General features: G+C 42.2%; 2 protein-coding genes across 2 annotated transcripts in view; both read right to left on the minus strand.

Moving 5' to 3' along the window:
• Positions 1–4401, minus strand: part of LOC129530492 (putative tyrosine-protein phosphatase TPTE) — a 39831-nt gene extending 35430 nt beyond the window's left edge. The window contains exons 1-4 of the mRNA XM_063702800.1: positions 4244–4401; positions 2655–2707; positions 1369–1465; positions 780–833 (exon numbers count right to left, since the gene is read on the minus strand). Of these exons, the coding sequence (XP_063558870.1) occupies positions 780–833; positions 1369–1465; positions 2655–2707; positions 4244–4401 (362 nt within the window). The remainder of the gene's footprint in view (positions 1–779; positions 834–1368; positions 1466–2654; positions 2708–4243) is intronic.
• A 684-nt stretch (positions 4402–5085) lies between these two features.
• LOC129530491 (histone-lysine N-methyltransferase 2C-like) overlaps positions 5086–27834 on the minus strand; it is a 41429-nt gene continuing 18680 nt past the window's right edge. The window contains exons 6-8 of the mRNA XM_063702801.1: positions 19107–19215; positions 16402–16458; positions 5086–5139 (exon numbers count right to left, since the gene is read on the minus strand). Of these exons, the coding sequence (XP_063558871.1) occupies positions 19169–19215 (47 nt within the window). The 3' untranslated portion in view covers positions 5086–5139; positions 16402–16458; positions 19107–19168. The remainder of the gene's footprint in view (positions 5140–16401; positions 16459–19106; positions 19216–27834) is intronic.

Here is a 27834-nt window from a genome sequence, read left to right on the forward strand (position 1 = left end):
TACACTATAATTAACTTGAATCATGTTTTCCATATTACTTACACCTTTATGATTTATTTCCAGGAGAGGTTTTCACATGATTGGGAAAACCCTCCACCACCTCCTTCCTTTCACTGATCATGCTAGTCTCTCCTGCCCATGAGACACAGTGAAGTACCCGCACACCTGAGGAAAGTGGCATCCAATGAGGTGGTGGGTTTGGGTTGGGTCTAGGCACCAACCTCACATGTGGACAGAGCTCTCGAGTGTGTGGGACAAGTCCACGTTCCATTAGCTCCGTTCTTTTTTTCCCAGAGCTTCACTACTCCTTATTGGCTGCTATCTCCTCCATGTTGCAAATAGGATTCTCTCCTTTCTTGGAACACTGTGGTAGGGTCTCAAACTCAGGAAACCTGAATCCCTTAAAAAATTGCCTACCAGAAATTGAGGGTGACAAATACACTAACAGGAAGAAGCAGCTCTCCTACGAACTGACCTCCTTATACAACTCCATCAAAAAAAGGCGCAAAGTTATCTACAACTGCTACAATGAGAAGAATTGGAAACCCTGTTAAAAAACACTCTGTATGGCCATGCAGGCTCCTGAGAGTAAATTCCACAAATGTCCATCTGTCTCCGTGTTTTGTGTTTCCATTTTGTGCATGGGTTTGTTTGTGTAAATGTCTTGACAAAAGTGTGTATGGATGAAGATGGATGGATATATTTGTGTATGTGCTTGGTGTGTGTATAGCTCTATGCACTCTTATGCATACGTGTGTCTTCATGTATTTATAACTCACCTTTCACTGATAGGTGACACAAGGGCTGCTCCTTTAAATTCACTTGTGTGTGGGCTAGAGGATGATAAAAGAATACAGTCAGATAGGAGACGCAATTCTAAATTTACTTTTTTGGAAATTAGCTTTTATTACTCTAGACAGAAACCAATGAATTCCTGTCAGAAATCTGAGTCCCATAAAAAAACTGCTTAGTAGGAACTAAGGGTGGCAAATACACTACAGGAAGAAGCAAATCTCCTATGACCTGCTCCTTTTTATAGAACTCCACCAAAGAAGGATGCAAAGTTACTAACAAATGCTACAATGAGACGAATTGGAAACTCTGTTAAAAAAAAAAAAAATCTCTATGGCCATGCAGGCTCCTGAGAGTAAATTCCACAAATGTCCACCAGTCTCCTTTCTCTTCGGTCTATGTTTCCATCATGTGCATGGATTAGTTTGTGTAAGTGTGTTGAAGAGACGTGTGGATGGATGGATGAATGGATGGATGGATGGATGGATGGATGGGGTATACTTGCTCATGTGCCTGTGTGTGTATAGTTCTATGCACACTTATGCTGACGGGTGACTTTAACTATTTATTACTCACCTTTCTTTCGCAGGTGCCTCCTCGGTTGCTCCTTTAAATTCACTTGTCTGTGGACTGGTGGATGATAAGAGAAAACAGTCAGAGAGGAGACATAATTCTGAATTTATATTTTGGAAAAATTACCTTTCATTACTCTAGACAGAAACCAATTAATTTCTGACTATTCATGTGTATAGCACTACTGGAACCTGGAATGTCTTTTCGTCTTTATTAGAAATGAGGATTTATATGGCGACAACCAAAATCTTAGGCGGGGGAAAATAGTAATGCTTCCCGATTTAAGTAAACCTCTTTATTATGACCTCAGTCCCAATGTGTGACAGCTTTGTGGTGGCAGTTATTTCAAACTCAACTCCAATTTGTAGGTAGTCAGCCCTCTTATTCCATTCAATGTCCTGCTTAAAAGGCCCTCCATTAGCTCCTTATGTTCACCCAGCATGGTGGTTTCTCATGTCCCACAAAAAGGGTCAGGTAACTAGAGGTCTGACACAGGGGCACAATCCAATAGGATGGTGATTTGAGGTTTGGAGCACCAGCCTCTGTGGTGGCAGGGTTCTGGAGGGTGGAGAACACCTCTAAGGCTCATACCTCTGTTGCTTTCTGCTGAAGGCTTCACAGTTCCCCAAGTACTCCTACCTCCTCCTCACTCCAAACAGGATTCTCTCTTCCCTGGGCCTACTCTGGTATGTCTGGTACACAAAAAATCTGCTTTTCCAAAGCATTTGCCTGCTACTTACTAAGGGTGACAAGACAGTAACAGATGGAAGCCTCTCTCTATAGTCAGTTTCTTTTTTTCTAAACAATGTAAAAATGCGGAAGTTATCTATACATGATACAGTGAGATGATAAAGAACCTGTGTGAAAGAAACACTGTATTATCATGAACACATCTGAGAGTTAATCCCACTAATCTCGGTCTCTTTCTCTGTCACTGTTTTGTGTGTGTGTGTACATCTTTTTTTTTTCTTTTTTTCTTTTTTGCAACAGTTTCGCTCCTGCTGCCCAGGGTGGAATGCAGCGGCATGTTCTCAGCTCACTGCAAACTGCACTTCCCCAGGTTCAATCGATTCTCCTGCCTCAGCCTCCTGAGTAGCTGGGATTAGAGGCACCTGCCACCACACCTGGCTAGTTCTTGTAGTTTTAGTAGAGACAGGGTTTCACGATGTTTGCCAGCCTGGTCTCAAACACCCGACCTCAGGGTATCTGCCTGCTTCAGCCTCCCAAAGTGCTCAGATTACAGGTGTGAACCATTGCACCTGGTCATGCGTACATCTTTTATAACTCACCTCTCATTGGGGCCGAGCCAATGATGACTCCCGCCAGGTCAGTCGGATCGGGACTAAAGGACAAATATGGTCAGAGTCAGACACAATGCGTAATTCCAATGTTTTGCAACAAATAGCTACAGTTAGTCTATGTGTCATTCCCCAGTTACACTTTTATTATTCACATGTATGTATATCACTAAATTGACCTGGGATGGCATTTGTCTTTTTATTAGAAATGAGGTTTCATATGCCAACAGTGAGCATTTTAGGCTGTGACCATAGCGATGCATGCAGATTAAGTAAGGGTATCTACACCTCAAGGTGTAACAGCATTTTTGGAGAGCATTTAATTCTAGTTCAAATTTAGTTCCTGAGTCTCCCTTCTTATAATCCCATTTGAGTTCCTCATTCTCTATCACCTCCAATCACCTCCTCACTTTTCACCCATCCTAGTTTCCTTTGCTGCCCAAGAGTTGCGGCCAAGTAGCTGGAGGCCTCAAGCAAGGGCTCCATCCCATGTGAGAGTGGGTATGGGCAAAGGCAGTCAGCCTCACATAACGGTAGAGCTCTGGAGGGGGTGAAATAATTCCAGGGTTATTAGCTCTGTTCTTTGTTTTGGCTGGGATTTCTCTGATCTTTGTCCACTCCTATCTCCTTCTCCCTGCAAGCAGGATTCACTTCTCCCTTGGTTCATGCTACTAGGAAAGTCTCATTCTCACAGAAAGGTAATGTGACAAACACTAACATAAAAAGTCTCCCTCTATGAGTTCCTCCCCATTTTCCTACCTCCATCCAAAAAACAAAACAATATTGCATACAAAGCTCATTCTGAGAGGACTCTAGAAATAGTTTCAAGGGAACTCCTTGTTCCCATGGATGCTTGTCACACTCAATAGCCCTACTCAGTCTCTCTTGTGTGTATGAATGCATGTATGTATGTGTTTGTATATGCATAGATACATGTATAACTGTATTCCTTGATATCACATGGTGCATTGGCCAGCCTACTAGAAGGTACTCTCAATTCACACACAGGGCCATGCCAAAGAAGTTAACATGTACATACTAAGACGACATGTAACTTCCTAGACTTAAGGTTTTCAGTTCAAAATAATTCCAACTGCTTTTGTTTTGTTTTTTTGTTTTTGTTTGTTGTTGTTGTTTTTGGTTTTTTTGAGACAGAGTCTCACTCAGTCACCCAAGCTGGAGTGCAGTGGCATGATCTCGGCTCACTGCAACATCTGCCTCCCGGGTTCAAGCAATTCTCCTGCCTCAGCCTCCCGAGTAGCAGGGACTACAGGTGCCCACCACCACACCCGGCTAATTTTGTATTTTTAGTAGAGATGGGGTTTCACCATGTTGGCCAGGCTGGCCTTGAACTACTGACCTCGTTATCCACCCGCCCTGGCCTCCCAAAGTGCTAGGACTACAGGCCTGAGCCACCGCACCCGACCTTCCAACTACTTTTCAACCTGTAAATTGCCTTACCCTTACAGAAGTCATGTGTGTATTGGGTTCTTTGGAATCTACCATGCCATTTACCCTACACATCATACTTTATATGATTGCAGCACATCTATCTAAGACTCACTGACTCAAGAGTTCACCAAAACTCTGTACCACTGGAGCTGGCCAATGCACGACAGACAGCCTTTTGTGGGTGAATTTCTTTTAAATTCAACTCCACTGTGTAGGCATTCCTCCTCCTAATCCCATCTATGGCCCACTTCCTGGATCTCTCCATCACGTCTTTCCTTTCACCCATCATGCTAGTCTTTCCTGTCCATGGGACACAGGCAAGTAGCTGTGGGCCTAAGGAAGGGCTGCATCCAATGAGGTGGTGTGCCTGTGTTTATGTTTTAGCACCAACCTCATATGTTGACAGAGCTCTGGAGTGTGAGGGACAAGTCCATGTTCCATTAGCTCTGTTCTTTTCTGCCCAGGGCTTCACTGCTCCTTGTCAGCTGCTATCTCCTCCATGTTGCAAACAGGATTTTCTCCTCCTTTCTGTCAATCTCGTGGGCTCTCAAACTCAGGAAATCTGAGTCCTTTAAGAAGCTGCTTACTAGGAACTAACAGTGACAAATACACTAACATAGGAAGCAGCAGCTCTCCTATGACCTGCTCCTTTTTATATCACTCCGTTAGAAAAGGAAGCAATGTTACCTACAAAGGCTACGAGGAGAAGAATTGGAAATCCTGTTAAAAACCACTCTCTATGGCCACGCAGGCTTCCCAGAATAAACTCCACAAATGTCCGGCCGTCTGTCTCCTTGTTGTATGTTTCCACTGTATGCATGGATTTGTTAGTGGATGTGTTTGAGAGAAGTGTGTACGGATGGATGCATGGATGGATGGATGGATATATTTGTTTATGTGCCTGTGTGTGTGAATACTTCTATGCTCAGTTATAATTCGATAAATAAAGACACACATATGCATAACTCACCTTTCCTTCATACGTGCCTCTGGGTTCACTCCTGATAATTCATTTGTGGGTGGACTAGAGGATGACAAAAGAATACAGTCAGACAGGAGACACAATTCAAAATTTACTTTTCTGGTAAAACTAGCTTTCATTACTCTGCACATAAACCAGTTAAGTTCTGACTATTCATGTGTATAGCACTATTTGGTTCTAAAATGTCATTTTTTTTATTAAAAAGGAGGATTTATATGATGGCAACCAACATCTTAGGCTGGGGAAAATAGTAATGCTTTCAGATTTAAATAAACCTCTTTATTATGACCTCAGTCCCAATGCGTGACAGCCTTTGTGGTGGCAGTTATTTCAAACTAAACTTTTGCGTGGAGATAGTCAGCCCTCTTATTCCACTAAATGTGCTGCCTCGAAAGCCCTCCATTACTTCTTCACTTGATTGTCTCTCTTGGTCCACAAGTACGATAAAGTAACTGCAGGTCTGAGTCAAGGACACAATCCAATATGATGGTATTTGGGGTTTTGAGTACCACCCTGCATTGTGGCAGAGTTCTGCAGGGTCGAAAACATTTCTAGGGTTGTTAGCTTTTTTCTCTTCTCCTGAGGTCTTCACTACTCTCCGTCCCTGCTGTGCTTTCCTGTTTCCAAAGAGGATTCTCTGCTGTCCTCAGCCATTATAGTAAGGTCTCACATACAGGCAGTCTGAAAATTATTTTTTATTTTTACTCAAGAGTATCAAACAGACTAGTAAGAAAAATCATTCTTCTTTTTATGTGGCCATCTTTTATCTAAATTCATTCAAGACATAAAGTCACCTTCATATCCTATAGTGAGATCACGCAGATACATGTGTCAAAAGTTTTTTGTTTTTCCATTAATGCCCTTGAATGGGAACTTCCCTAATCTCAACCTTTATATTTCTCTGCAGTACCTGTGGGTGCATGCCTTGATTTAATATGAATGCATATAGGTATATATAAATGGTATATAATCGTTTCCTCCCTTGTTCATACATCCTTATATCTATATTGATTTATTTCTTTTTCTTTTTCTTTTTTTTCTTTTTTTGAGGGGGAGTCTCCCTCTGTTGCCCAGGCTGGAGTGCAGTGGCACGATCTCGGCTCACTGCAAACTCCGCCTCCCGGGTTCATGCCATTCTCCTGCCTCAGCCTCCTGAGTAGCTGGGACTACAGGCACCCGCCACCACACCCAGCTAATTTTTTGTATTTTTAGTAGAGATTGGGTTTCACTGTGTTAGCCAGGATGGTCTCGATCTCCTGACCTCATGATCCACCCACCTCGGCCTCCCAAAGTGCTGGGATTACAGGCGTGAGCCACCGCACCCAGCTTCTATATTATTTCTGTCTCACAGTTCACTGACAGCTCCACTCCAGGGTACTGATTTGAATTTAGACTTGGCAGTGCTACAGAATTTAAATATATATATGTATCGTCCAACACCAATATGACATCCTGGACTTCACTTTCTGGTTTGAATTACTCACAAGCGATGTTTAGTTCTTTACAATTGAATACAGCACAAACTAAGAATTTGGTGGTTTACTTTATTTCAAATTCAGCTGCAGTTTCTGTATACAAATCCCCTTGACCCCATCTCATTTCCTGACACTAAAATCCCTTCATGAGTGCCTTGTTTTTGCCATTATAGGTGTCTTCTCTGCTCTCACACAGGGTCAAGAAACTGCCCCATACAATGTGATGATGGGTGTGGGCTTGCAGTGTTAGCCTCACAAGGTGGTAGAGCTCTGGGTGTGAGGAACCCTGCCAGGGCCATTAGCTCTGTTTCTTTTCCCTAAGGGCTCCACTGCTCCCTGTCCACTGTTACTCGCTTGTTGCTCTGCATAGGATTTTCTTCCCTTGGTCCACTCTAGTATGTCTCATACACAGAAAATCTGACTTTCCTAAGTATGTGCCTGCTACTAAGGGTGACAAGACAATAACAAGAAGTTTCCCTTTTTTGCCCTGTTCCTTTTTTATCCAATTTAATCAAAAAGTTGGATAAGGGGCCTGCAGGGCCTATAGTGAGGAGGTTTATAAACAGTGTAAAAGACATTCTGTATGGCCATAGATGATCCTGAGTGTAAGCACATAATCTTCATCTTTCTCTCTGTCAATTCTCTCTCTCTTTTCTCTTTCTCTCCCTTTCTCTCTCTCCCTGTGTGTCTAGATAGACAGAAGTATGTATATCTACATATATATTTCTTTAAATATTTGTGTATATATATTTTATAATTCACATTTCATTGGTGGTTCTATCATAGGTCATTGATGTCAATTCTGTATGCAGGCTAAAGGAATATAAAAGTAGATAGTTGGACACACATGTAATTCTAAACTTACTTTTTGAATCAAACAGCTACAGTTACTCTACGATGTACTATCTGGTTGACATTTAAATATTCATGTGTATATCACTAATTCGAACTAGGTGTATCCTTTTTTTTAGGTGGAGTCTCACTCTCACTGAGGCTGGAGTGCAGTGGTGCCATCTTGGCTCACTGCAACCTCCGCCTCCCAGGTTCAAGCAATTCTCCTTCCTCAGCCTCCTGAGTAGATGGGATTACAGGCATGCACCACAACACCTGGCTAATTTTTGTATTTTTAGTAGAGACAGGGTTTTGCCATGTTGGTCAGGCTTGTCTCAAATTCCTGGCCTCCAGTGATCTAGCTGTCTTGGCCTCCCAAAGTGCTGGGATTACAGATATGAACCACCATGCCTGGCCAGTGGCATTTATTTCTAATGTAACTGCAGTCTGTAAGGAAACATGCCTCTTACCCCATCTAAATTCTTGATTCCTAAGTCCTTCTGTCACTTCTTTACTTTCACCCATCATGGCTGTCTTTCCTGCCCAGAAGATATGACCATGTAGCTGTAGGCCTGAGTCAGGAACTCCCTACAAAATGATTGTGGGTTTGGGTTTGGAGCACCAGCCTCACATGGTGGTAGAACTCTAGAAGGTGAGGAACCCATTACGGTTTCATGAACTCTGTTCTTTTTGCTGAGTGCTTCACTCCTCCCTGTCACCTGTTACCTCCCCATTGCTCCATATAGGATTCTCTCTCCCTTTGGCCCACTCTAGTAGTAGGAGAGTCTCATAAATGGAAAACCTCAGAGGTTCCTAAGGGATTGGATACTACTAACTGAGAGTGACAAATATACTAAGAGGAAGAAGCATCCCTTTCATGACTTCATCCTCTTTTATCCAATTTGGTCTGAAAAAAAAATAGAAGGTTATCTATAGATCCTACAGTGAGAAGATTTAGACATAGTGTCAAAGATACTCTGTATTTCCAAGGATACACCTGACAGTGAATTTTACAAATATCAACTTCTCTTTCTCTTTCATTGTTTTATGTTTCTGTGTGTGTATGTGTATGCATGCGTGTATGTTATGTGTATATATGTATATATACACTTACTTGTATATAAATCTTTGTTTCTCATTCACATTTCATGGGTGGCTCTATCATAGGTTACTACCATCAACTCAATTGGCTGTGGGCTGGGGAATTATAAAAGCATATTACTCAGATACAAACACAATTTGGACTTACACTTTTGGTCAAATAGCTGCAGTTACTCTAGAGAAGAGTCTACCTGCCAAGGAATGCCAAAGATTGCCAGCAACCAGAAAAAGCTAGCAAAGAGGTATCAAACAGATTCTTCCTTATAGCCTTCATAAAAAGCCAACCCTACTGACAACCTCAATTTCAGATTTCTAGTCCCTAGGACTATGAGATCATTAATTTTTGTTTAAGCCACTTGGTTTGTGATACTTTGTTAAAGCAGCCCTAGAAACTAATATAGCCTAACCTGGTAGAATCTCATACACAGGCAATCCAACAGTTTTCTAAAAGTTTTAGCTACTAGTCAATTCAGCTAGGAAGAAGAAGTAGACTTCTTGTGATCTACTTATCTTGTATCCAACTAGACCCAAAAAGAAAAGGATGTTACATACAGAAGCTGAAACTACCAGTGCTTTAGAAACAGTGTCCAAGAAACTCTATAGTTAACATTTGTGTGTATCTTTATGAACATACACACACATAACACCTTTCACTGATGGCTCCATTATAGGCTAGTGATATCGTTTCACTTTCACTGAGGACTCCATCATGGGTTAGTGATATCACTTCATTTGGGTCAGAGCTAAAGAATTAAACTAAATTGTACATAATCAAATACCATGTGAATTTGTAGGATTAATTTTTATTCAAATTAGCTACAATAACCCTACAACTAATAAAGTAGCTGTTCTGAAAAAACAAAACAAAACAAAACACATGCAATTTAGCCATTTGGAAACAATAGTGACCATCCCTGCCTGTCTCCATAGACAACAACAGCAACTACCCAGGAGTAGTTACAGTAAAATTAGGAGAGCATTAGGCTGGCTGATGAAAACAGGGAAGGGCTGAAGAGCCATCCTTGGGCCTTCACTCCTCCACCTGCCTCCATCTCCAAAGCCCAGGTTACAAACCAGAGAGATTGTCTCCTCCAATGCTGCTTTGTTCAGGAGCTTCAAGGTGATATAGTTGTTTAATTAAACAAAATTTTCCCTGTGGTTGCCTCTGTACTTGAGTCCTTATGCAACAAACTGCAAGCTAACCTAGTGTGTAAACTAACAGCATAATTATGAATAGAATATACACTTGTAACAGATAGCTGTGTCTCAGTCAATTGCAGCAGCTGAGCTTCAGTCAATTGCGGGTGGCTGACTGATTCAAATAAGACAAAACATCCAGCTGTAACCAGTTGTAAACAACAAAGCTGTTTCTGGACCTCGCTTCCATTTTCTGTCCATAATGCTGTCTGGCCACGTTGCCAGCTTGCAGTTCTCAGAACTTGTTCTCGTTCTAAAAGCTTCCCAACTCACGAATCATTCTTGCACTATTAAACTCTTAAATTTACCTTGTCTAAAGTTTTTCCTTTTCACAACCCAGAGGAGTTGCCTGGTCAGTGTTTCATGGTTTCTGAGACTCTCTACCCTGGGGCACATCACTTCTCTTCATTTTAAACTTACTGACAATGACACAGCTTACGTCCTAGATTTCAGTGAGACTGACTATATAATTCCTGCCCAAACCAGGACACTTTTGAAAGGAAAAAGTGGGTGCTATTAATAATTATGTTGCAAGAACAGCAGCAGACTGAGATTGTCCTTCAGTCCTTCCCCAATACAAATGACCAGAGTAGCCAACAGCCACAAAAAATCTGAGTTCACAAACCAACATGATTAGATATCTGAGGAATACAACTACTGAAAAAGAAATACAACAAGCTGAACAACAGCATACCGACTGTAGCAAAACTACTGGAACACACTGACCAAGATTTTAAAGTAAGCATGACAAATATTCTTAAGGATAAGAGGACACAAAGGAAGATGTTGAAACATGAAATGAGAATGGGAGTCGTAAGAAAAAATAAAAGAGAAAGCCTTAACTGTAAAAGTATGACTGTCAAAAAAATATAACTTGTTGAGGGATAAATAGTAGTTTGGATACATGTGAAAAGCTAATTAATTTAGAGTTAGAAGATTAGATTGAGAAACTTACCCAGAAAATAGTAGAAAAGAATAAAGAGAACATACTAAAGAAGAATGTTATGGAGGATAAAAACAGCTATCTAACATCTAGAATATGAAAATCTAAGAAGAAATGAAAACTAAAAATGCAAAATAAAATGTGAAAATTTATGATGATAAATTTCCCAAAATTCAAGAAAGAAGAAATATATCAGCTTTAAGTATCTAATGGAGACAAAGAGAAAATTCTAACACCTTCTAGAAACAGCAAAAGACCTATGAGGGCACAAGGACAGACCAACATCATAGCTCTCTGTACCATAAAGAAAGCTTCCACAGGATAAAGTCCACAGGATCAATATCATATTGCTGTTCTCTGAATATATTGTAATATGATTAGCTTTTTTAAAAAAACCCACATTTGAAACTAAATTACACATCACTGAATGCCTCTTATGTTAAAAGGGAAATCATGAAATATTTTAAATACTAAGAACTGATTGATAATAACATGACAAAGTTTGTAGGATACAATGAAGCAATATTTAGAAGAAAATTTACCAATATATAAGCATTAATAAGAAGTCAAGATGGTTAAAAGCAAAGAGTACACATTTAAGTAGAGAGGTTGGAAAAGGAGCACAAGGCAAAGTCTATGGAGTAATAAGGAAGCAAAACATAAGGAGGTAAGCATAAGTCACTGAACTGGAGAAGAAAAAACCGTGGAGAAGATTAACAAAACAAAAGTGTGTCTCTTTGAAAAGATTACTACAATAGACCTGTGGCAATAATAATCAAGAACAAACAAAGTGAATATCCAAATAAAATGTACAAGAAGGGAGCATAACTAGAACACAACTAAAATTTTTTAAAATAAGATTATTCAATTATATGCTAATAAATGTGAAAACTTAGATGGAATGGAAAAATTCCTAGACGAATATAAAACACTAACATTAGTGCAAGAAAGTATATTTATATAGAAATAGAATACTCAAGTAACAAAGAAATCAACCTAGTATTTAAAGCCCTTCCCTCTCCCAAACACCACAGGGCCCACATAGGTATTTTTCAAAATTTTTTAGAATATTGACATACTTACTACAAAATCTATGTCAACATATAAAGGCTCCATTAATAACTTAACTAATCATGCTAATAAAAAAAGGTGTAGGGATGCCATAAGTATCAATGGAGCAAAATATTGAGCTCAGAGATAAACCTATGTAGATATATGTCACTGACAATGATTACATAAACAAGGAAAAAGGATGAATTGTTTCATAGATGGTATTTGGAAAATCAGCCTACCATTGGGAGAAAAATGAAACCAAATCCCTACCTAACACCATATTGAAGGGTAGACTCTAAGTAGATTAAAGCATTAAATGTGTAAATTAAAACTATGAGGATTAGAAATTACCTTTGTAGACTGAAAGTGGGAAAATTTCAAACTTCACAAGTAAAATAATAAGGCAAAAAGTTCTGTCATGAAGAGAATGAAGAACAACAATGCCAAAGCTAACAGGCAGATGACGGATTAGGGAACATAACTTCAATGTCTCAAACTGACATGAAGGATGATTTGAATACATAAAGCGATAGTCCAAACTTTTGAATGGGATTCCATGCATCTGAGTCTGTTTAGTAAGGGATACCTGAGGCTGGGTAATTTATAAAGAAAAGAGGTTTATTTGGCTCACAGTTGTGTGCTGCACAAGAAGCCTGATGCCAACATCTGCTTCTGAGGCTGCTCCCATTTATGGTGGAAGATGAAGGGGAACTGACACGTGCAGAGATCAAATGGCAAGATGGGAATCAAGGTGCGGGAAGCCGCTGGTCTCTTTTTAAACCACCAGCTCTTGCAAGAACTAATAGAGTGAGTACTCACTCACCCTCACTCCAAGGGAGGGAATTAATCTATTCATCTTCCAAACACCTTCGATTAGGCCCCACCTCCGACATTGGGGATCAAATTTCAACATGCAGTTTGGGGGTACAAACCTCCAAACAATAGCATCATGTTTTTAATGTTACTAAAAAGAGTGAATCATTGCTATATTGTTTACAAATGTAACATAATCACTTTGAAAATTAAACACAATTTTAAAAGAAATTTGATTAACTTATTCTAAAATATAAAATATTCAAAAACAGCACACGTAAATTAACAAGACAAAGATAGGAACACTAGTGGAAAAACGGGCTAAGTTCATGAATGGACCATTACAGAAGAAATCCCAAATGCTATAAGAACATAAAATGATGCTCAAATTCATAAGTTATCACATAAATTCAAAGTAAAACATAATGCAATATGTTATGACCTATTAGATTGATTATATAAATTAGAAAGTCTGATAATGTCAAGTGTTGTTGTGAATGTGTATGTGTAGGAACCATCATGCACTGTTCATGAGATGCAGACTGGTATAACCATTGTGAGGGCAATAGGCAGTATTCAGTAAAATTCAAAACATGCAATCCCATGGCCCATCAAGTCCTGTTTCATATTCCTACAGAAATACTCAAACAGGTCTATAGGGGTCTGGCATAAGGATAATCATTTAGCGGCACTCTTTGTGAAGGCAAATGGTAGGAAGCAATATATGTGTTCCTCACTAGGGGATGCATGCATGCTGTGCAATTTTTCATACCAGTTAAAAGCAACAACAAAAGGTATGCACAAGAAGAATAATCTTATGTTACTAAGCAAAAAACTAACAAAATGAGATACAACTTAATACCATTTAAGTAAATTTAAAAACATATAGGCAAAACAATAATACGTAGTTTACAGAACACATATAAATGTATATACTGTGTATTAAACATATTAAAATTGTTGCATATGTGCATGTATCTGTATATGTCAATATGTATAACTGTACTCTCATCTACATATTAAAAAGGCCTACAAGTAGCAATGAGCCAATGGCAATCAGCATACCAAATGCAAAATATTGATTGGTTTCTAAAGGGCATGAGGTTCTTTGGGTAAATGGCTGATTCCAGGGCTGGGGAAATGCTCAAAAAGTGATGGGAACATGTCAAGTCAAAAGGACACAGGGACTAGCTTTTAGGGAGTCCCACTGGCCAAATATGGGACCATTTAAAGATCAAAATAAATAATGACAGAAAGGATTGTAATTCATTGAAATAATGTAAGAATTTATAAGTTCATAGTAATAGTGAACAAATAGGGGTAGGAATAGCTCTCCTTATAATAGAATGATACTTGTTAAACACAGAAAAACTACTTTTTTTAAAAAAAAATCACCATTTTGTAATGATCACAGTTACAACTGATTCACATAAAAATCAATGAATGCTAAAACTAGGGCATGAAAGTTTTATGTGGAACAGGATACTGAACATTGAAGATAGTTTTAACATAGACTGAAAGTATCTCCCCCCAAGGTGGATATTAATTATAAACTGAATAATATTTACTTGTCAGCGAATAAATCTGGCAATACCTCTCAACCACAATAGAGATATGAACCATAAAACAGTGTAATATTCAATAGAGGAGTTACTTAATCTGAAAGTGGTATTCAAATCCCTCATCTATCCTTTAAAAGGCCATGAAATTATTTCCTGTCATCTCATATAAAAGATGTTGTAATATTCTAAGAGCTTGCATTTAGGTTGTCTCTGAAAAGAGTCTGATGAATAACTTGACAATAAGAAAGTGAATGCTGAGATTTTAGAGTGAACAGACATTTTAATCTCACAGTCTACTTTGTGTTAACTCACCCCTCTCACATTTCAAAAATATCTAAAAGTAGCTGTTAGACATTCTATTAAGTCCTCCTGGTGAAAATGGAAATGTTTGGATATTTGATCTTTGCATCATCTTCCTATATCCCACTTTTAAACATTTTTGGCATTGAAACTTATTCTTCAAATGAACTTTTAGATATCACACATGCTTAGCAAACTTCAAATCTGCAAGTGGTGAATAGATAATCTGCACAGGAAACACTTTTTTTTTTTTGAGACAGAGTTTTGCTCTGTCATCGAGGCTGCAGTTAAGCGGTGCTGTCTCAGCTCACTGCAACCTCTGCTTCCCGGATTCAAGTGATCCTTCTGCCTCAGCCTCCCGAGTAGCTGGGACTACAGGCATGCACCACCATGCCCAGCTAATTTTTGTATTTTTAGTAGAGACGCGGTTCTACCATATTGGCCAGGCTGGTCTTGAACTCCTGACCTCGTGGTCCACCTGCCTCGGCCTCCCAAAGTGCTGGGATTACAGGCTTGAGCCACCATGCCCAGCCAGAAAACACTTTTGACAAACACACCAGCATTTCCTTTTGTAGAATCCTTGGGCCATATTAAGGGTATTGTTAAGCTGCCATCTCATAAAGTGTACAGAATAAAACACTAATTTGGGGAGATGTTAAAAGGGAATAGTAACAACAGCAACAGTGCTTGTTTTATTTAAATGTGGAAAATTAATTCAAAATATAAAAAAATATTTTGGTGACTATATTGGTAATCTTACGATAAGAAATAACTTTCTGAGTATAACAAACAGCATCGGTTATAAAAGTACCAATTATATTTGAACACATGAAGCTTATTATAAAGCTCTATGTAAGGTTGCTGCATTTTACTTCAAACATCAAATGCAAAAATATATTAGAGATTTGCCACATGGAGCGGTGATATGACCAATTTATTTGAACAACAAAATTCCTTGAATCTAAAAGATATGATAAATATGACTTAGCTTACTTAAGACCCAACTTTTTAGAAAGAATTTTAGAATCAGTGTCCAGAAAACTATTTTCCCATGAATAATTCTGAGACTGAATTTCACAAACCTGAATTCCTCCCATCTCCAATATATATTATGACATCACCTTTCATTGTTGACTCCAGCACAGATTTCTGATGTCAATTCATTGGAGTCAGTGCAAAGGATTGAAAGGTAAATAGTAAGAAACAACATAAATGCATACACGACTTTTTTTTTTTTTGGTTCAAATTGGCTATGATTGCGCTACAAATTACAATGTGTCGTCCCTAAAAATTCTCATGTAAATCTGTTATTGGGCACCTGGTACTTGATTTTTCTCTAGAAACAAGTCTCTATGTGTTGGTAATAAAAATTGCTTAGGACTCTCAAAAAAGTTTAATGAATCAAGATTTAAATACAATTCTTTATTACTGAACCTGATCATCATGTGTGGCAGCAAATTTAACTTAAATTTCCTTCAAATTCATGTCCCATTTGTAGTCACACATTATTCTTGCCCATTTTGATTTCCTAATTATCAAGTCCCTCCACCACCTTCATGCTCTTCATGAGTCACAGATATCTTTGCTTCTCCTCAAATAGGATCAAGTGACTAAACCTGAGGCAGGGGCTCCATCCAATGTGATGATGGCTTTGAGTTTGGGGCACCAGCTCTGAAGGGTGAGGGACAGATACAGGGTCTCTTAGCTCCTTTCTTTATGCTGAGGGCTCCTCTGCTGCCTGTCCAATGCTACCACCTTCTTTCTCCAAGTAGGATTCTCTACTCTCTTGCATCACTCTTGAGAGAGTCTCATACACAGGCATTCTGATAGTTTCCTAAGGTTTTGTTTGCTAATTACTTGGAGTCACAAACAATCTTTGAGTACCAAGCATCCCTCTTCTGACCTGATCTTATTTTTTCCACTCTGGTTCAAAAACAATGTTACCAAAGATGCTTAAAGTCTCTGATAGAAAGCTGTTATTGCCATTGATGCTCCCAGTGTTTTTCACCACTTAGATCAGTCAACTCACCCATTGTGGTCATAGTTGTCAGAGCATACAGTAGAATCTGGTAGTGAATCCATAACTCTACCAAAGAGTAAAAAGCACATACAAAAAATAAAGTCAGATATTTTGGAAGGCAATGAGGATGTTAATGTCAACAGTATTTCAGGACACAAAAAATAAAATCGGAGGAATTTTGACAAGAACTAAAGAAACAATTTCAGGATACAGCACTAGTACTTCTGAGACTGTGTGTGTGTGTGTGTGAGAGAGAGAGAGAGGACACAGAAAAAAGAAAGAAAATGTAAGAATAATGAATGTTTCTATATCAATGGCTAGTTCCCGGTCATCCTTGGTAGGAAATAAACAAGTAGATAAGTCAAGCATAGCCTTAATTATGTTTAAAACATTTTGTGAACTTAAAGTGGATTATGTGTTTACAATGATTTTGTTTTCTTTTTGTCTGGATTCATTTTCTTAAAGTTATATGGCTATGTTTTACAATATCAAGACTTCCTAGCACCGAAACCCCTGGCTTGGCTAATTTAATCTCTCTGCTACTTCATTTCCTCATCTGTAAGTTAAGACACATGCAAAATACACTCCACATCTGTCAACTTCATAAAACCATGCTGAATATTCAGCATTTTGCCAATATTGGTTTTTAGACAACCTGCTCTCTACACCATATATTATGCCATAAAAATCAATATGTGGCAATATAAACTGATACACATTTTTAGTTTCAAATACACAAACATTCTCATCAAGGTAATACACTCCCAAGACTCAAGAATTAATGCTCTTTGCCACAATTTTCTAACTTTTCAAACATTTAAATAAGTTTAAGAAACTGATCACATACATTTTTTTGCTGCTGATAACAACTGGGATTCTCTAAGAGTGTGCTGAGGTTTCTTAACCTATTTGACCACAGAACCTCTTTCTCACAGTGGAAATGTGTGAGAAACACATTTTGGAAACAATATATTAAATGGTATCTTTTTATGTCTTTAAGAAAAGTTCCCCTACACAAACTAATTTTGGACTCTGATCAATAGCTCCAACCTTTAAGCACAGATAGACACTAATATTGTGCTAGTCTTTCAGCCTGTGAGGAAAGGAGTGCCAGAGTTCAAATTATCGCATCTCATTAGCCTGGTCTGAGGGCCATGAGGGGAACCTTTCAAGTTCTAAGTGGGTGTTCTCATGTCCTTGAATGGCTCCTGGAAATTCATCCAGGTCTCAGGAAAAACAATACCTTTTACAAAAAGAAAGGCATCTATAGGCATCCGCTACTTTTCAGCAGGATGAATAATTGGATTGTCTATGCAGAATACACTAATAAATCATAACAGGGGAAAATGTTCAAAACACCAAAAAGGTAAGAATTTGAGTTTCTGACATAAGCAGCCTTATTAAATGATTACTGGATTTTTCAGACATCCTCTACTGAGGAAGAGAACTGGAAGACACTCAAATTACTCCAGATTCAGGTGACAAGCCAGGATTGCTAAGCAAGTTCCTTGGGAAACTAATCTCCAAAAAGGGCATGAGACATCCATAGATGTTACCTGAACTCCTTTCAGGGAGAGTACTGCATGCAGTCTGAAATAATACTTTGATAAGCTGCTTTGGGGCACAGAATGACTTCCCTCATGGGACATGAATAAGTAACTAGCTAAATTGCCCTCTAAGGAAGGTGAGAATTGCAAAGTGTCCTAAACTGAAGTGGTCATGCAGAATTCTTAAATGCTTTTTGGTAGATAGGAGCAACCATAGAAGTTTGAGTTAGCTGAAGGTTAGCTACACCTTTATAATCATGCTACCAGGTTATAATGAAAAGTAGGTCTCCGACCAAATCTGCCACACATACAGATATTCATTTAACAAAACATTCAGTAGCAAGCAGACACAGTACACAAGCTTCTGTAAGCTTTCCGCACTTTAGGTGCTCCAAGCATGAAAGCTTCATTCTCAACAGATTCCTAATGTTTCAGAGGCCAAAATCTTCCTAAACCTTCCTGGAGATAGGACCATATGAGGATCAAGCCTTGGGTGTCGTCTCTAAATATACACTACAGGCCACCCTCATACACCTTTATCCTGTTTATGCAAGGATGGGCTGTCTCCAAAACACGTTAGTTGATTAACAGATCTTAAAATGTCATATAATTGTAACATCCATCATGCTGCTTTGTAAGCCATCAATTTCACTAATAAAAACCCATTTGTGACCTTTACTGTAATTATTAACAGTGTTTCAGGTGTTAATTGAGATGGGACCACTGAAGCCCTTTTGGTGGCCATCTCTGTGGAGTGGCTTCCTGAGCTGAACACTAGCTCACCATCCTTGAACAGAGCATCCAACATTAGGGCAACCAGCTGCCCCTGTAGGAAAGATTAAAGTGACCAGTATATGCATATTATCACACTGCCTAAAATGTCATAGAATGAGGCTTGGTTTGTTTTTTAAATTTTTTCTATTTCTATTATTTTTCTATCGAATTATTTTTCTATTTTTATTTGCTGGGTCACAGACAACAGCAAATTCCATACCTTTGGAATTATACCAGCTCATCTGCCGTAGCAGTAGAAATATCAAAGCTCTCAGTCTACCACCTTGTGCTCCAGAGATGTGGCCCAAGCACATCTTTGGACGTGAACCAGGGCAACCCAAGGCAGAGCTGGATTTCTGGGAGTTTCTCCCTGTAAGCCCTGGACATGCTTACCTATAGACCAGACTGCTTCCAGAGCCACTGCCGGTCAGAAGAGCCTGGGGTGTGTTCAGCTGCTAGAATAACACAAGTCTGAGGTCTTGTGTCGTCGGTCCAACATTCTCTAAGAGGGAGAAATTTAATCAAGATCCTGTTAGCAGTTTTCTCTCTTGTTGCCTTTCAAGATTATGGCTTTTCCTTTTTTCATTTTTTAGTTCCCAAAACCAAGCTTGTTAAATCAAATCTTGACCCAATTCCTGGCAAGTAACAAGGTTATTGCTATTTGGCCTTACACCCACGGGTTGTCCCCCAGTACCGTGAGGGTAAGGGGACTCTGTAAGGTCCCTGGGAGGGGAAAGGAATGTCAATTAGTGGTCCCCCCAGCTGGGTATAAGCAAACTTTCCTGTCTATGGGCCGCAGAGACCACCATCTAGTCCCCCCGCCAAAACTTTACATGATTTTAATTCTCCTGATGAAGATGAGAGGATAACAGCCAACAGAGAGGGCAGAGGATGGGATGGGACTCCCTTGCTCAGAGACCTCACCTCTAGGTCTTTACCTCCTATTGAGAATAAGTCAGTTCTGTAATAAGAACTCTGTGTCCACAGCAACCCCAAACAGAATCCTAGCGCTCTTGTGATTCTTGTAGAGTGGGGAATAGAACGAGCTTGGCCCAAGACTGCAGACACTTAAAAACATACTGTTCTTTGAGAATGGCAATCATTAAAAAGTCAGGAAACAACAGGTGCTGGAGAGGATGTGGAGAAATAGGAACACTTTTACACTGTTGGTGGGACTGTAAACTAGTTCAACCACAGTGGAAGTCAGCGTGGCGATTCCTCAGAGATCTAGAACTAGAAATACCATTTGACCCAGCCATCCCATTACTGGGTATATACCCAAAGGACTATAAATCATGCTGCTATACAGACACATGCACATGTATGTTTACTGAGGCACTATTCACAATAGCAAAGACTTGGAACCAACCCAAATGTCCAACAATGATAGACTGGATTAACAAAATGTGGCACATATACACCATGGAATACTATGCAGCCATAAAAAATGATGAGTTCATGTCCTTTGTAGGGACATGGATGAAATTGGAAATCATTCTCAGTAAACTATCGCAAGAACAAAAAACCAAACACTGCATATTCTCACTCATAGGTGGGAACTGAACAATGAGAACACGTGGACCCAGGAAGGGGAACATCACACTCTGGGGACTGTTGTGGGGTGGGGGGAGGGGGGAGGGATAGCATTGGGAGATATACCTAATGCTAGATGAGGAGTTAGTGGGTGCAGCACAGCAGCATGTCACATGTATACATATGTAACTAACCTGCACATTGTGCACATGTACCCTAAAACTTAACGTATAATAAAAAAAAATACTGTTCTGCCATACATACAGATACTCATTAAAGATGAGGGAGAAGGGCATGGGGTGGGGGAGAATGTACCAAAACCAAAGACCACAGGATAATAACCTCAGAGCAGAGACTATCTCTCCAGTTATTTTTTCTTTTGTATGTAATGGAGAGGATTCTTATTATTTACTCTGATGAAGAAGTTTACATCAAGTGTTCAGCTTCCTTTGTGGGTTACAGAGAATAACCAGAGGGCTCAGTTATGCTCTCTGAATAACTATGTTTGCTTAGTGTTTTCTAGACAATATTAAATTTCACTAAAATAGACAAGGTTGATAGGACTTGGGGGGATAACTCATTGACTCAAGCTATCATTTTATAGGATTGTGAGAAAACAAATAGATGGACGTTTAAAATACACTCATATTCTCGCTAGAAGAGAGGATTTTGAATATTCTTACATCAAAGACATGGTAAATGTTTAAGGCAATGGATATGCTAATTACCATGATTTGATCATTATGCAATGTAAAATGTACTGAAACATCACATTGTACCTCATAAATATGTCCAATTTATTATGTGTGAATTAAAATTTTGAATATAAGAAAAAATAAACTTCAATTATAAGAAAACAACCCAACTTTTAAAAAATGGGCAAAATATGTGAACAGATACTTCACTAATAGAGATTTGCAACTGGCAAATAAGCAAATGAAAAACTGGTCATCATCACTAGCTATTAGAGAAATGCAGATTAAAACTACAATAAGAAGCAATGCTGCCCGTCCAGACGCATTGTTTTGACCATTTCCAACTTGCCCCGGCCCTTCCTTCCCGGGGTATCACTGGGGACCCTACGCCGACATCCCCCCTCCGCCCTCGCCCCAAGGGCCGACTGGGCAAATTGGGAGACCCGCCCCGCGGGGCGACCCAACTTTTCGGAACAGACCCCCACCGCCCACCCCCGCAGACCCCCGGACCCCCGCTCCCGGCGGAGATTCAGGGAACCCCGCACCCCAAGCCCTTCTAAATTGTGCAGTGTGAGTGTGACGGCCAAGAGCGGATGCAGCCCGGGATCGCCCGCACCTTCCCGTGGGCGGAAGCGCAGGAGCCGGCTGGGGAGGCCGCGCCCTAGAGGAGCGGCTAGAAAGCTGACGCGGGGAACTGAGGTCAGCCTGGGGAAGGGACAAGACAACGAGAGCCGGGCGCCTTGGGGGCGGCGCGGGAGCCTCCGCAGGACCGGGCGGGCGCCCCGGCTGGCGCGGGCGGGGGGCGCGCCCCCTTTACCTGCGGCTCCAGCTCCTCGGCCATTTCCTCATGCGGCGGCGGCCAGGACTGAGCTGACACCACTCAGGCCGTCCAGGTTTGAATGAGGAGGAGCGGGCGCGGAGAGGAGGGGGCGGGGAGGGCGGAGGGAGGGAGGGAGGCGTCGTGGAGTTTTTCTCGGCCTTTTGTGCGGACACCTCCCGGATTCCGCGCCCGCACCCGGCCCCCCAAAAGACACGGGGAGCCGCGGGCGAGGGGTGCAGCCATCCGCCGAGGCGCCTAGTGCCTTCGCGCCTCCAAGACCCCCGCCCCAACAAAAAAGGAGCGTCCCTCACCCCTACCCCCGCCCGGAGGATTTAGGGCCTGGGCTCACCTCGGGCGCGGAGCTAAGTGTAGGCGCCAGGGGTCCCTAGAGCCGCCGGGGCGCAGCGAGTCCGGCGCTGGGTGACCGTTGGGTCAGAAAGTGTTGAGGTAGCAGCTGTTGCGCCCTCCCTTGGCCCCGCCGCTCGGAGACGCCCCGCCCCCTGCCTTGAACGGCCGCGCCGGCCCCGCCCCCTGCCTTGAACGGCCGCGCCGGCCCCGCCCCCTGCCTTGAACGGCCGCGCCGGCCCCGCCCCCTGCCTTGAACGGCCGCCCGGCCCCGCCCCGGCACCGCCCCAGCGCCCACGTGACTAGCATAGGCGCGCCCCCGCTCCGCCCGCTGCCGCAGACTCCGCCTCCGGGACGCGAGCGAGCGGCGAGCGCGCGCACTACCAGTTCTTGCTCGGCGACTCCTGCGCAAGCGCGCGCCGTGCCACCCTCCCCGCACCCCGTGCCCCGCACCCCTCCTCCCGCCATCCGGCTTAACCTGGCGGGCGCACGCCGCGGCAGTAGCCGTGACAGGTACCCGGCGGGGGGGTGGGGTTGGCCCGCGAGGGTGTGCGCAGGCACAGACCCGGGTCCTGTCCCCGCCGCCCCCTCCTCTGCAAGGTGTGCCTGGGCGAGGGGAGGGGCCCGCGGCCCGAACCCCTGGGTCACCCCCGAATTACAAACAAAAACCTTAAAGCCATTGCTCGCGGGTTAGAAGGCAGCTGTGCGTGCTCAGGAAAAGAAGCCACGCACAAGAGACCGCATGCGGCGTGGATACAGTGACACGAAACACCCAAAATCTCTTTTGAAAGGGAAACCAGGCACAGTGGCTCATGCTTATAATCCCAGCACTTTCGGAGGCCAAGGCGCTCACCTAAACCTGAGAGTTCAAGACCAGCCTGGGCAATACGGCGAAACCCTGTCTCTACGAAAAATATAAAAATTAGCTAGGCATAGGGCTGGGCACGGTGGCTCACGCCTGTAATCCCAGCACTTTGGAGGCCGAGGCGGGCGGATCACGAGGTCAGGAGTTCCAGACCATCCTGGCTAACACAGTGAAACCTTGTCTCTACTAAAAATACAAAAAAAATTAGCCGGGCGTGGTGGCAGGTGCCTGTAGTCCTAGCTACTTGGGAGGTTGAGGCAGGAGAATGGCATGAATCAGGGAGCAGAGGCTGCAGTGAGCCGAGATTGCGCCACTGCACTCCAGCCTGGGGGACAGAGTGAGACTCTGTCTCAAAAAAAAAAAAAAAAAAATTAGCTGGGCATGGTGGCTGGCACCCATGGTCCTAGCTACTCAGGAGGCTGAGGTGGAAGGATCTCTTGATCCCGAGGAGGTCAAGGCTACAGTGAGCCCAGATGGCATCACCGCATTCCAGCCTGGGCCACAGACCTTGTCTCAAAAAAAAAAGAGAAAGTGGGGAAGAAAATGTAATACAAATTAATATACCAACAGCAATTAGTGAGTACTTTTTCCATGGAGCTGGGAGAGAGAATAAATGTTTGTAAAATTAAAATGTTCTACGCTAGAAATCAACTTTCCTTCTATGCTTTCTTTACTTCACCCCTTATAGCTACTTAGTAAATCTCACAAATCCTATCCTTCTAATCTCTCTGAAATGTATGTACCCTTTCCTTTCTATTCTCACCACCCATGTTTCTTTGTTTCCTTCTGGCCTGTGTAATAATCTCATAATCGCACCTCCTGTACCTGCCTTCTTTGTAGTCCAGAATACGTTTTCCTAAATTCCACCAATAACCATCCTGCTACTGCTTTGTGTGAAATTCTCCAAAAAATATTTTACTTTTCCAAAATAAGTCAGGCTCCCTCTCTTAGGATACAAAACCACACCATGGTCCCAGCCAATCTTTCAGCCTGATTCACTCAGTATATATTTATTGACCTCTCCTTTCTCACAAGCACTTGGCTAGATAGTAATTAAAGAGTGCGGCGCAAAACAAATTGGATTCCTCCCCTCATGGAGCTTGTATTTTAACAGGAAGCACAGACATTAAATAAATTAAAACACACAAAAAAAGACAAGCATATAATTACAGTATGTATCCTAGAGAAATATCACTCATGCAGAAAGCATACACAAGGATGCAGCACTGTTTCCAATAGCGAAAAGCTAGAAACAACCTACATGTTCTCCAAAAGAAAATTGCCACATAAACTATACCATATCCAAATTATCCAAATTTTAGAATATAGACAACAGGTTGGGCGCGGTGGCTCACACCTGTAATCCCAGCACTTTGGGAAGCCGAGGCAGGTGGATCACGAGGTCAGGAGTTCAAGACCAGCCTGGCCAACATGGTGAAACCCCGTCTCCTCTAAAAATACAAAAAAAATCAGCTGGGCGCTGTGGCAGGCACCTGTAATCCCAGCTACTGAGGAGACTGAGGCAGGAGAATCGCTTGAACCCTGGAGGCAGAGGTTGCAGTGAGCCAAGATCGTGCCACTGCACTCTAGCCTGGGTGACAGAGCAAGATTCCATCTCAGAAAAAAAAAAAAATAGAATATAGACAACAGGCCAGGTGCAGTGGCTCATGCCTGTAATCTCAGTACTTTGGGAGGCAGAGGTGGTCTGATCACCTGAGGTCAGGCGTTTGAGACCAGCCTGGCCAACATGGCAAAACCCCGTCTCTACTAAAAATACAAAAATTAGCCGCGCGTAGTGGCTTGCACCTGTAATCCCAGCTACTTGGGAGGCTGAGGCAGGAGAATCACTTGAACCCAGCAGGCAGAGGTTGCAGTGAGCCGAGATCATGCCACTGGGCAACAGAGCGAGACTCCCTCTCAAAAAAAAATACACACTGTGAATAAAATGTTTACTAGTTCCATATCCTGCTTTTGGATAAACATTTGATACACCATTCTATACTTACTCCTCTCTTTGCTCTATTCTGAATGCCTGCACCCCTCCCCGCCACCCAATCCCCCAACGTATATGCCATATATATAAACATCAACCTGTAACCACCCTAATCGGCCCCAAAGTCACTCAAAATGCCACCTCCTTCAGTTACTCTCTCCTTTGTTCAATGCCTCCTTTATAACACTGTCTGCATTATGCCTAGCCCTGGGTATGTTATTTCTCTTACCACCTGAATAGTGGGGAGGCTCTTCCAAGGGAAGACCAGTTTCCTCCATGCTGTGGAACGGTCAACACACAGTAGGTGCTCCAATATTTAGCTGTTCCAATATGTAGCTGTTCTGTGCTCCTTGGGTTTTTGTTTGTTTGTTTGTTTGTTTGTTTGAGACAATGTCTCACTCTGTCGCCCAGGCTGGAGTGCAGTGGCGTGATCTCAGCTCACTGCAACCTCTGGGGTTCAAGTGATTCTCCTGCCTGAGCCTCCTGAGTAGCTGGGATTACAGGTGTGCACCAGCACACCTGGCTGATATTTGAATTTTTAGTAGAGATGGGGTTTCACCGTTTTGGTCTCCAACTCCTGACCTCAAGTGATCTGCCCACCTCCCAAAGTGCTGAGATTGATTACAGGTGTGAGCCACTGCTCCTGGCCTCCCTGGATTCTTTTTTTTTTTTTTTTTTGAGACAGTGTTTCACTCTTGTTGCCCAGGCTGGAGTGCAATGGCGCAATCTTGGCTCACTGCGACGTCTGCCTCCCCGGTTCAAGCGATTCTCCTGCCTCAGCCTCCCTAGTAGCTAGGATTACAGGCACCTGCCACCACACCCAGCTGAATTTTTGTATTTTTAGTAGAGACGGGGTTTCACTATGTTGGCCAGGCTGGGCTCGAACTCAGGTGATGCACCCGCCTCAGCCTCCCAAAGTGCTAGGATTACTGGCATGACACACCTCACCCGGCTCCTGGATTCTTTAATACACTCGTTTTTTTCCTCTTTCATGTGACATGTACCTAATAAGCACCCACTATGTACACCAGGCATTGTTCTATGTGCTGCAGATGCCGCAGGGAACCAAATAGATCAAAATGCCTATCCTCATGGAGTTAACATTTGATATTATAGTGTGTTAGATATTATAATAAGTACTATGGAGAGAAATACAAGGGGCAAAGGGGCTACAGAGTGGAGGGGTGGCGAGGGAAATGTTAAATAGATTGGCCCTGAAAGGCTTCATCATAGACACATCTAAATAAAGATCTGAAGGGGGTGACAGTGGCAGCCACAAGGAGTTCTAGGGGAAGAGCATTCCAGGTTCAGGGACAGACAAGCGAAGTCCTTGAAGCAAAGTGCACCCAGTGTTTCAAAGAACAGCAAGGAGGCCAGCATGGCATTGTGGCTGGCTTGGAGACAAGCCAGGAAATTAGGATAGGGATGGTGCATCTCGATTGCATGGATCTTTCTGGCCATGGTAAAGATTTTGAATTTCATTCTGAATGGTCCTGAGAGCTCTGAATAATCTGAGCAAAATGGCCGGGCTCGGTTAGTAAGTGGTGTATTCAATGGGTTCACACAATCAAGAGCACTCCTAAAATAGTAACACAGGGTCTCTCTCCTTTGCTGAAATCACTCAGATATTTAAATGTATCTCTATTTCAGGTTACTTCTACAACCATAACAGTAATAATAATAATAGTAAGAAGAGGGCTGAGCGCAGTGGCTGGCTCATGCTTGTAATCCAAGCACCTTGGGAGGCCAAGGCCGGCAGATTGCTTGAGTCCAAGAGTTCGAGACCAGCCTGGACAACATGGCGAAACCCTGTCTCTACAAAATACAAAAATTATTACAAAATTAGCCAGGAGTGGTGGCAGGCACCTGTAATCCCAGCTACTCAAGAGTCTGAGGCAGGAGATCACTTGAACCCAGGAGGCGGAGGTTACAGTGAGCCAAGATCATGCCATTGCACTCCAGCCTGGGCAAAAAGAGTGAAACTGTCTTAAATGAAATGAAATGAAATGAAATGAAATGAAATAAAATAAAAATTTGGCGGGCTTGGTGGCACGCGCCTTTAATCCCAGCTACTCAGGAGGCTGAGATGGGAAGATAATTTGAGCCCAAGGGGTCGAGGCTGCAGTGAGCAGTGTTCGTGCCACTGCACTCCAGCCTGGCCGACAGTCTCAAAAAATAAAATAAATAAAATAAGAAGAACAGGGAGGAGAAGAGGAGGGATAAGAAGGGGAAAAACAGGCCAGGCTCGGTGGGAAGCCAGCACTTTGGGAGGCAGAGGCAGGAGGATCACATGAGGTCAGGAATTCCAGACTAGCCTGGCCAACATGGTGAAACCCTGTCTCTACTAAAAGTACAAAAATTAGCCGGGCATGGTGGTACGTGTCTGTAATCCCAGCTACTTGGGAGACTGAGGCAGGAGAATCGCTTGAACCCCGGAGGCAGAAGTTGCAGTAAGCAGAGATGGAGCCACTGCACTCCAGCCTGGGCAACAGAGACTCTGCCTCAAAATAATAATAATAATAAAAGGGGAAAAGCAAAATGATTTACTGCACCCCCACTATGTACCACTCTCAGCTCCAAAGCTGTTTTATATTATGGTGTTACTTAGTTCTCCTGATAACCTTCATGCTTAAATCCATTTGCAGATGAGGAAACTGGGGCCTGATGTTAACTTTCTGACTTAATTCTCTTACTTGAAGATCTACAACTAGAAGAAAGTGGGATTCTAGCCCAGATCCAATGCCAAAAGCCATGCTGACTCATACCATTCTTTTCTGTCTTAAGTGGTTGACCTTGGCCTTAGGAAAACAGAATAATAACAATCACTGATTGGGCATTGACTCTGGGGCAAGCACGCCATCCTCCATTTT

The sequence above is a fragment of the Gorilla gorilla genome, chromosome 22 (assembly GCF_029281585.2).
Source record: "Gorilla gorilla gorilla isolate KB3781 chromosome 22, NHGRI_mGorGor1-v2.1_pri, whole genome shotgun sequence".
NCBI classification, from domain to species: Eukaryota; Metazoa; Chordata; class Mammalia; order Primates; family Hominidae; genus Gorilla; species Gorilla gorilla.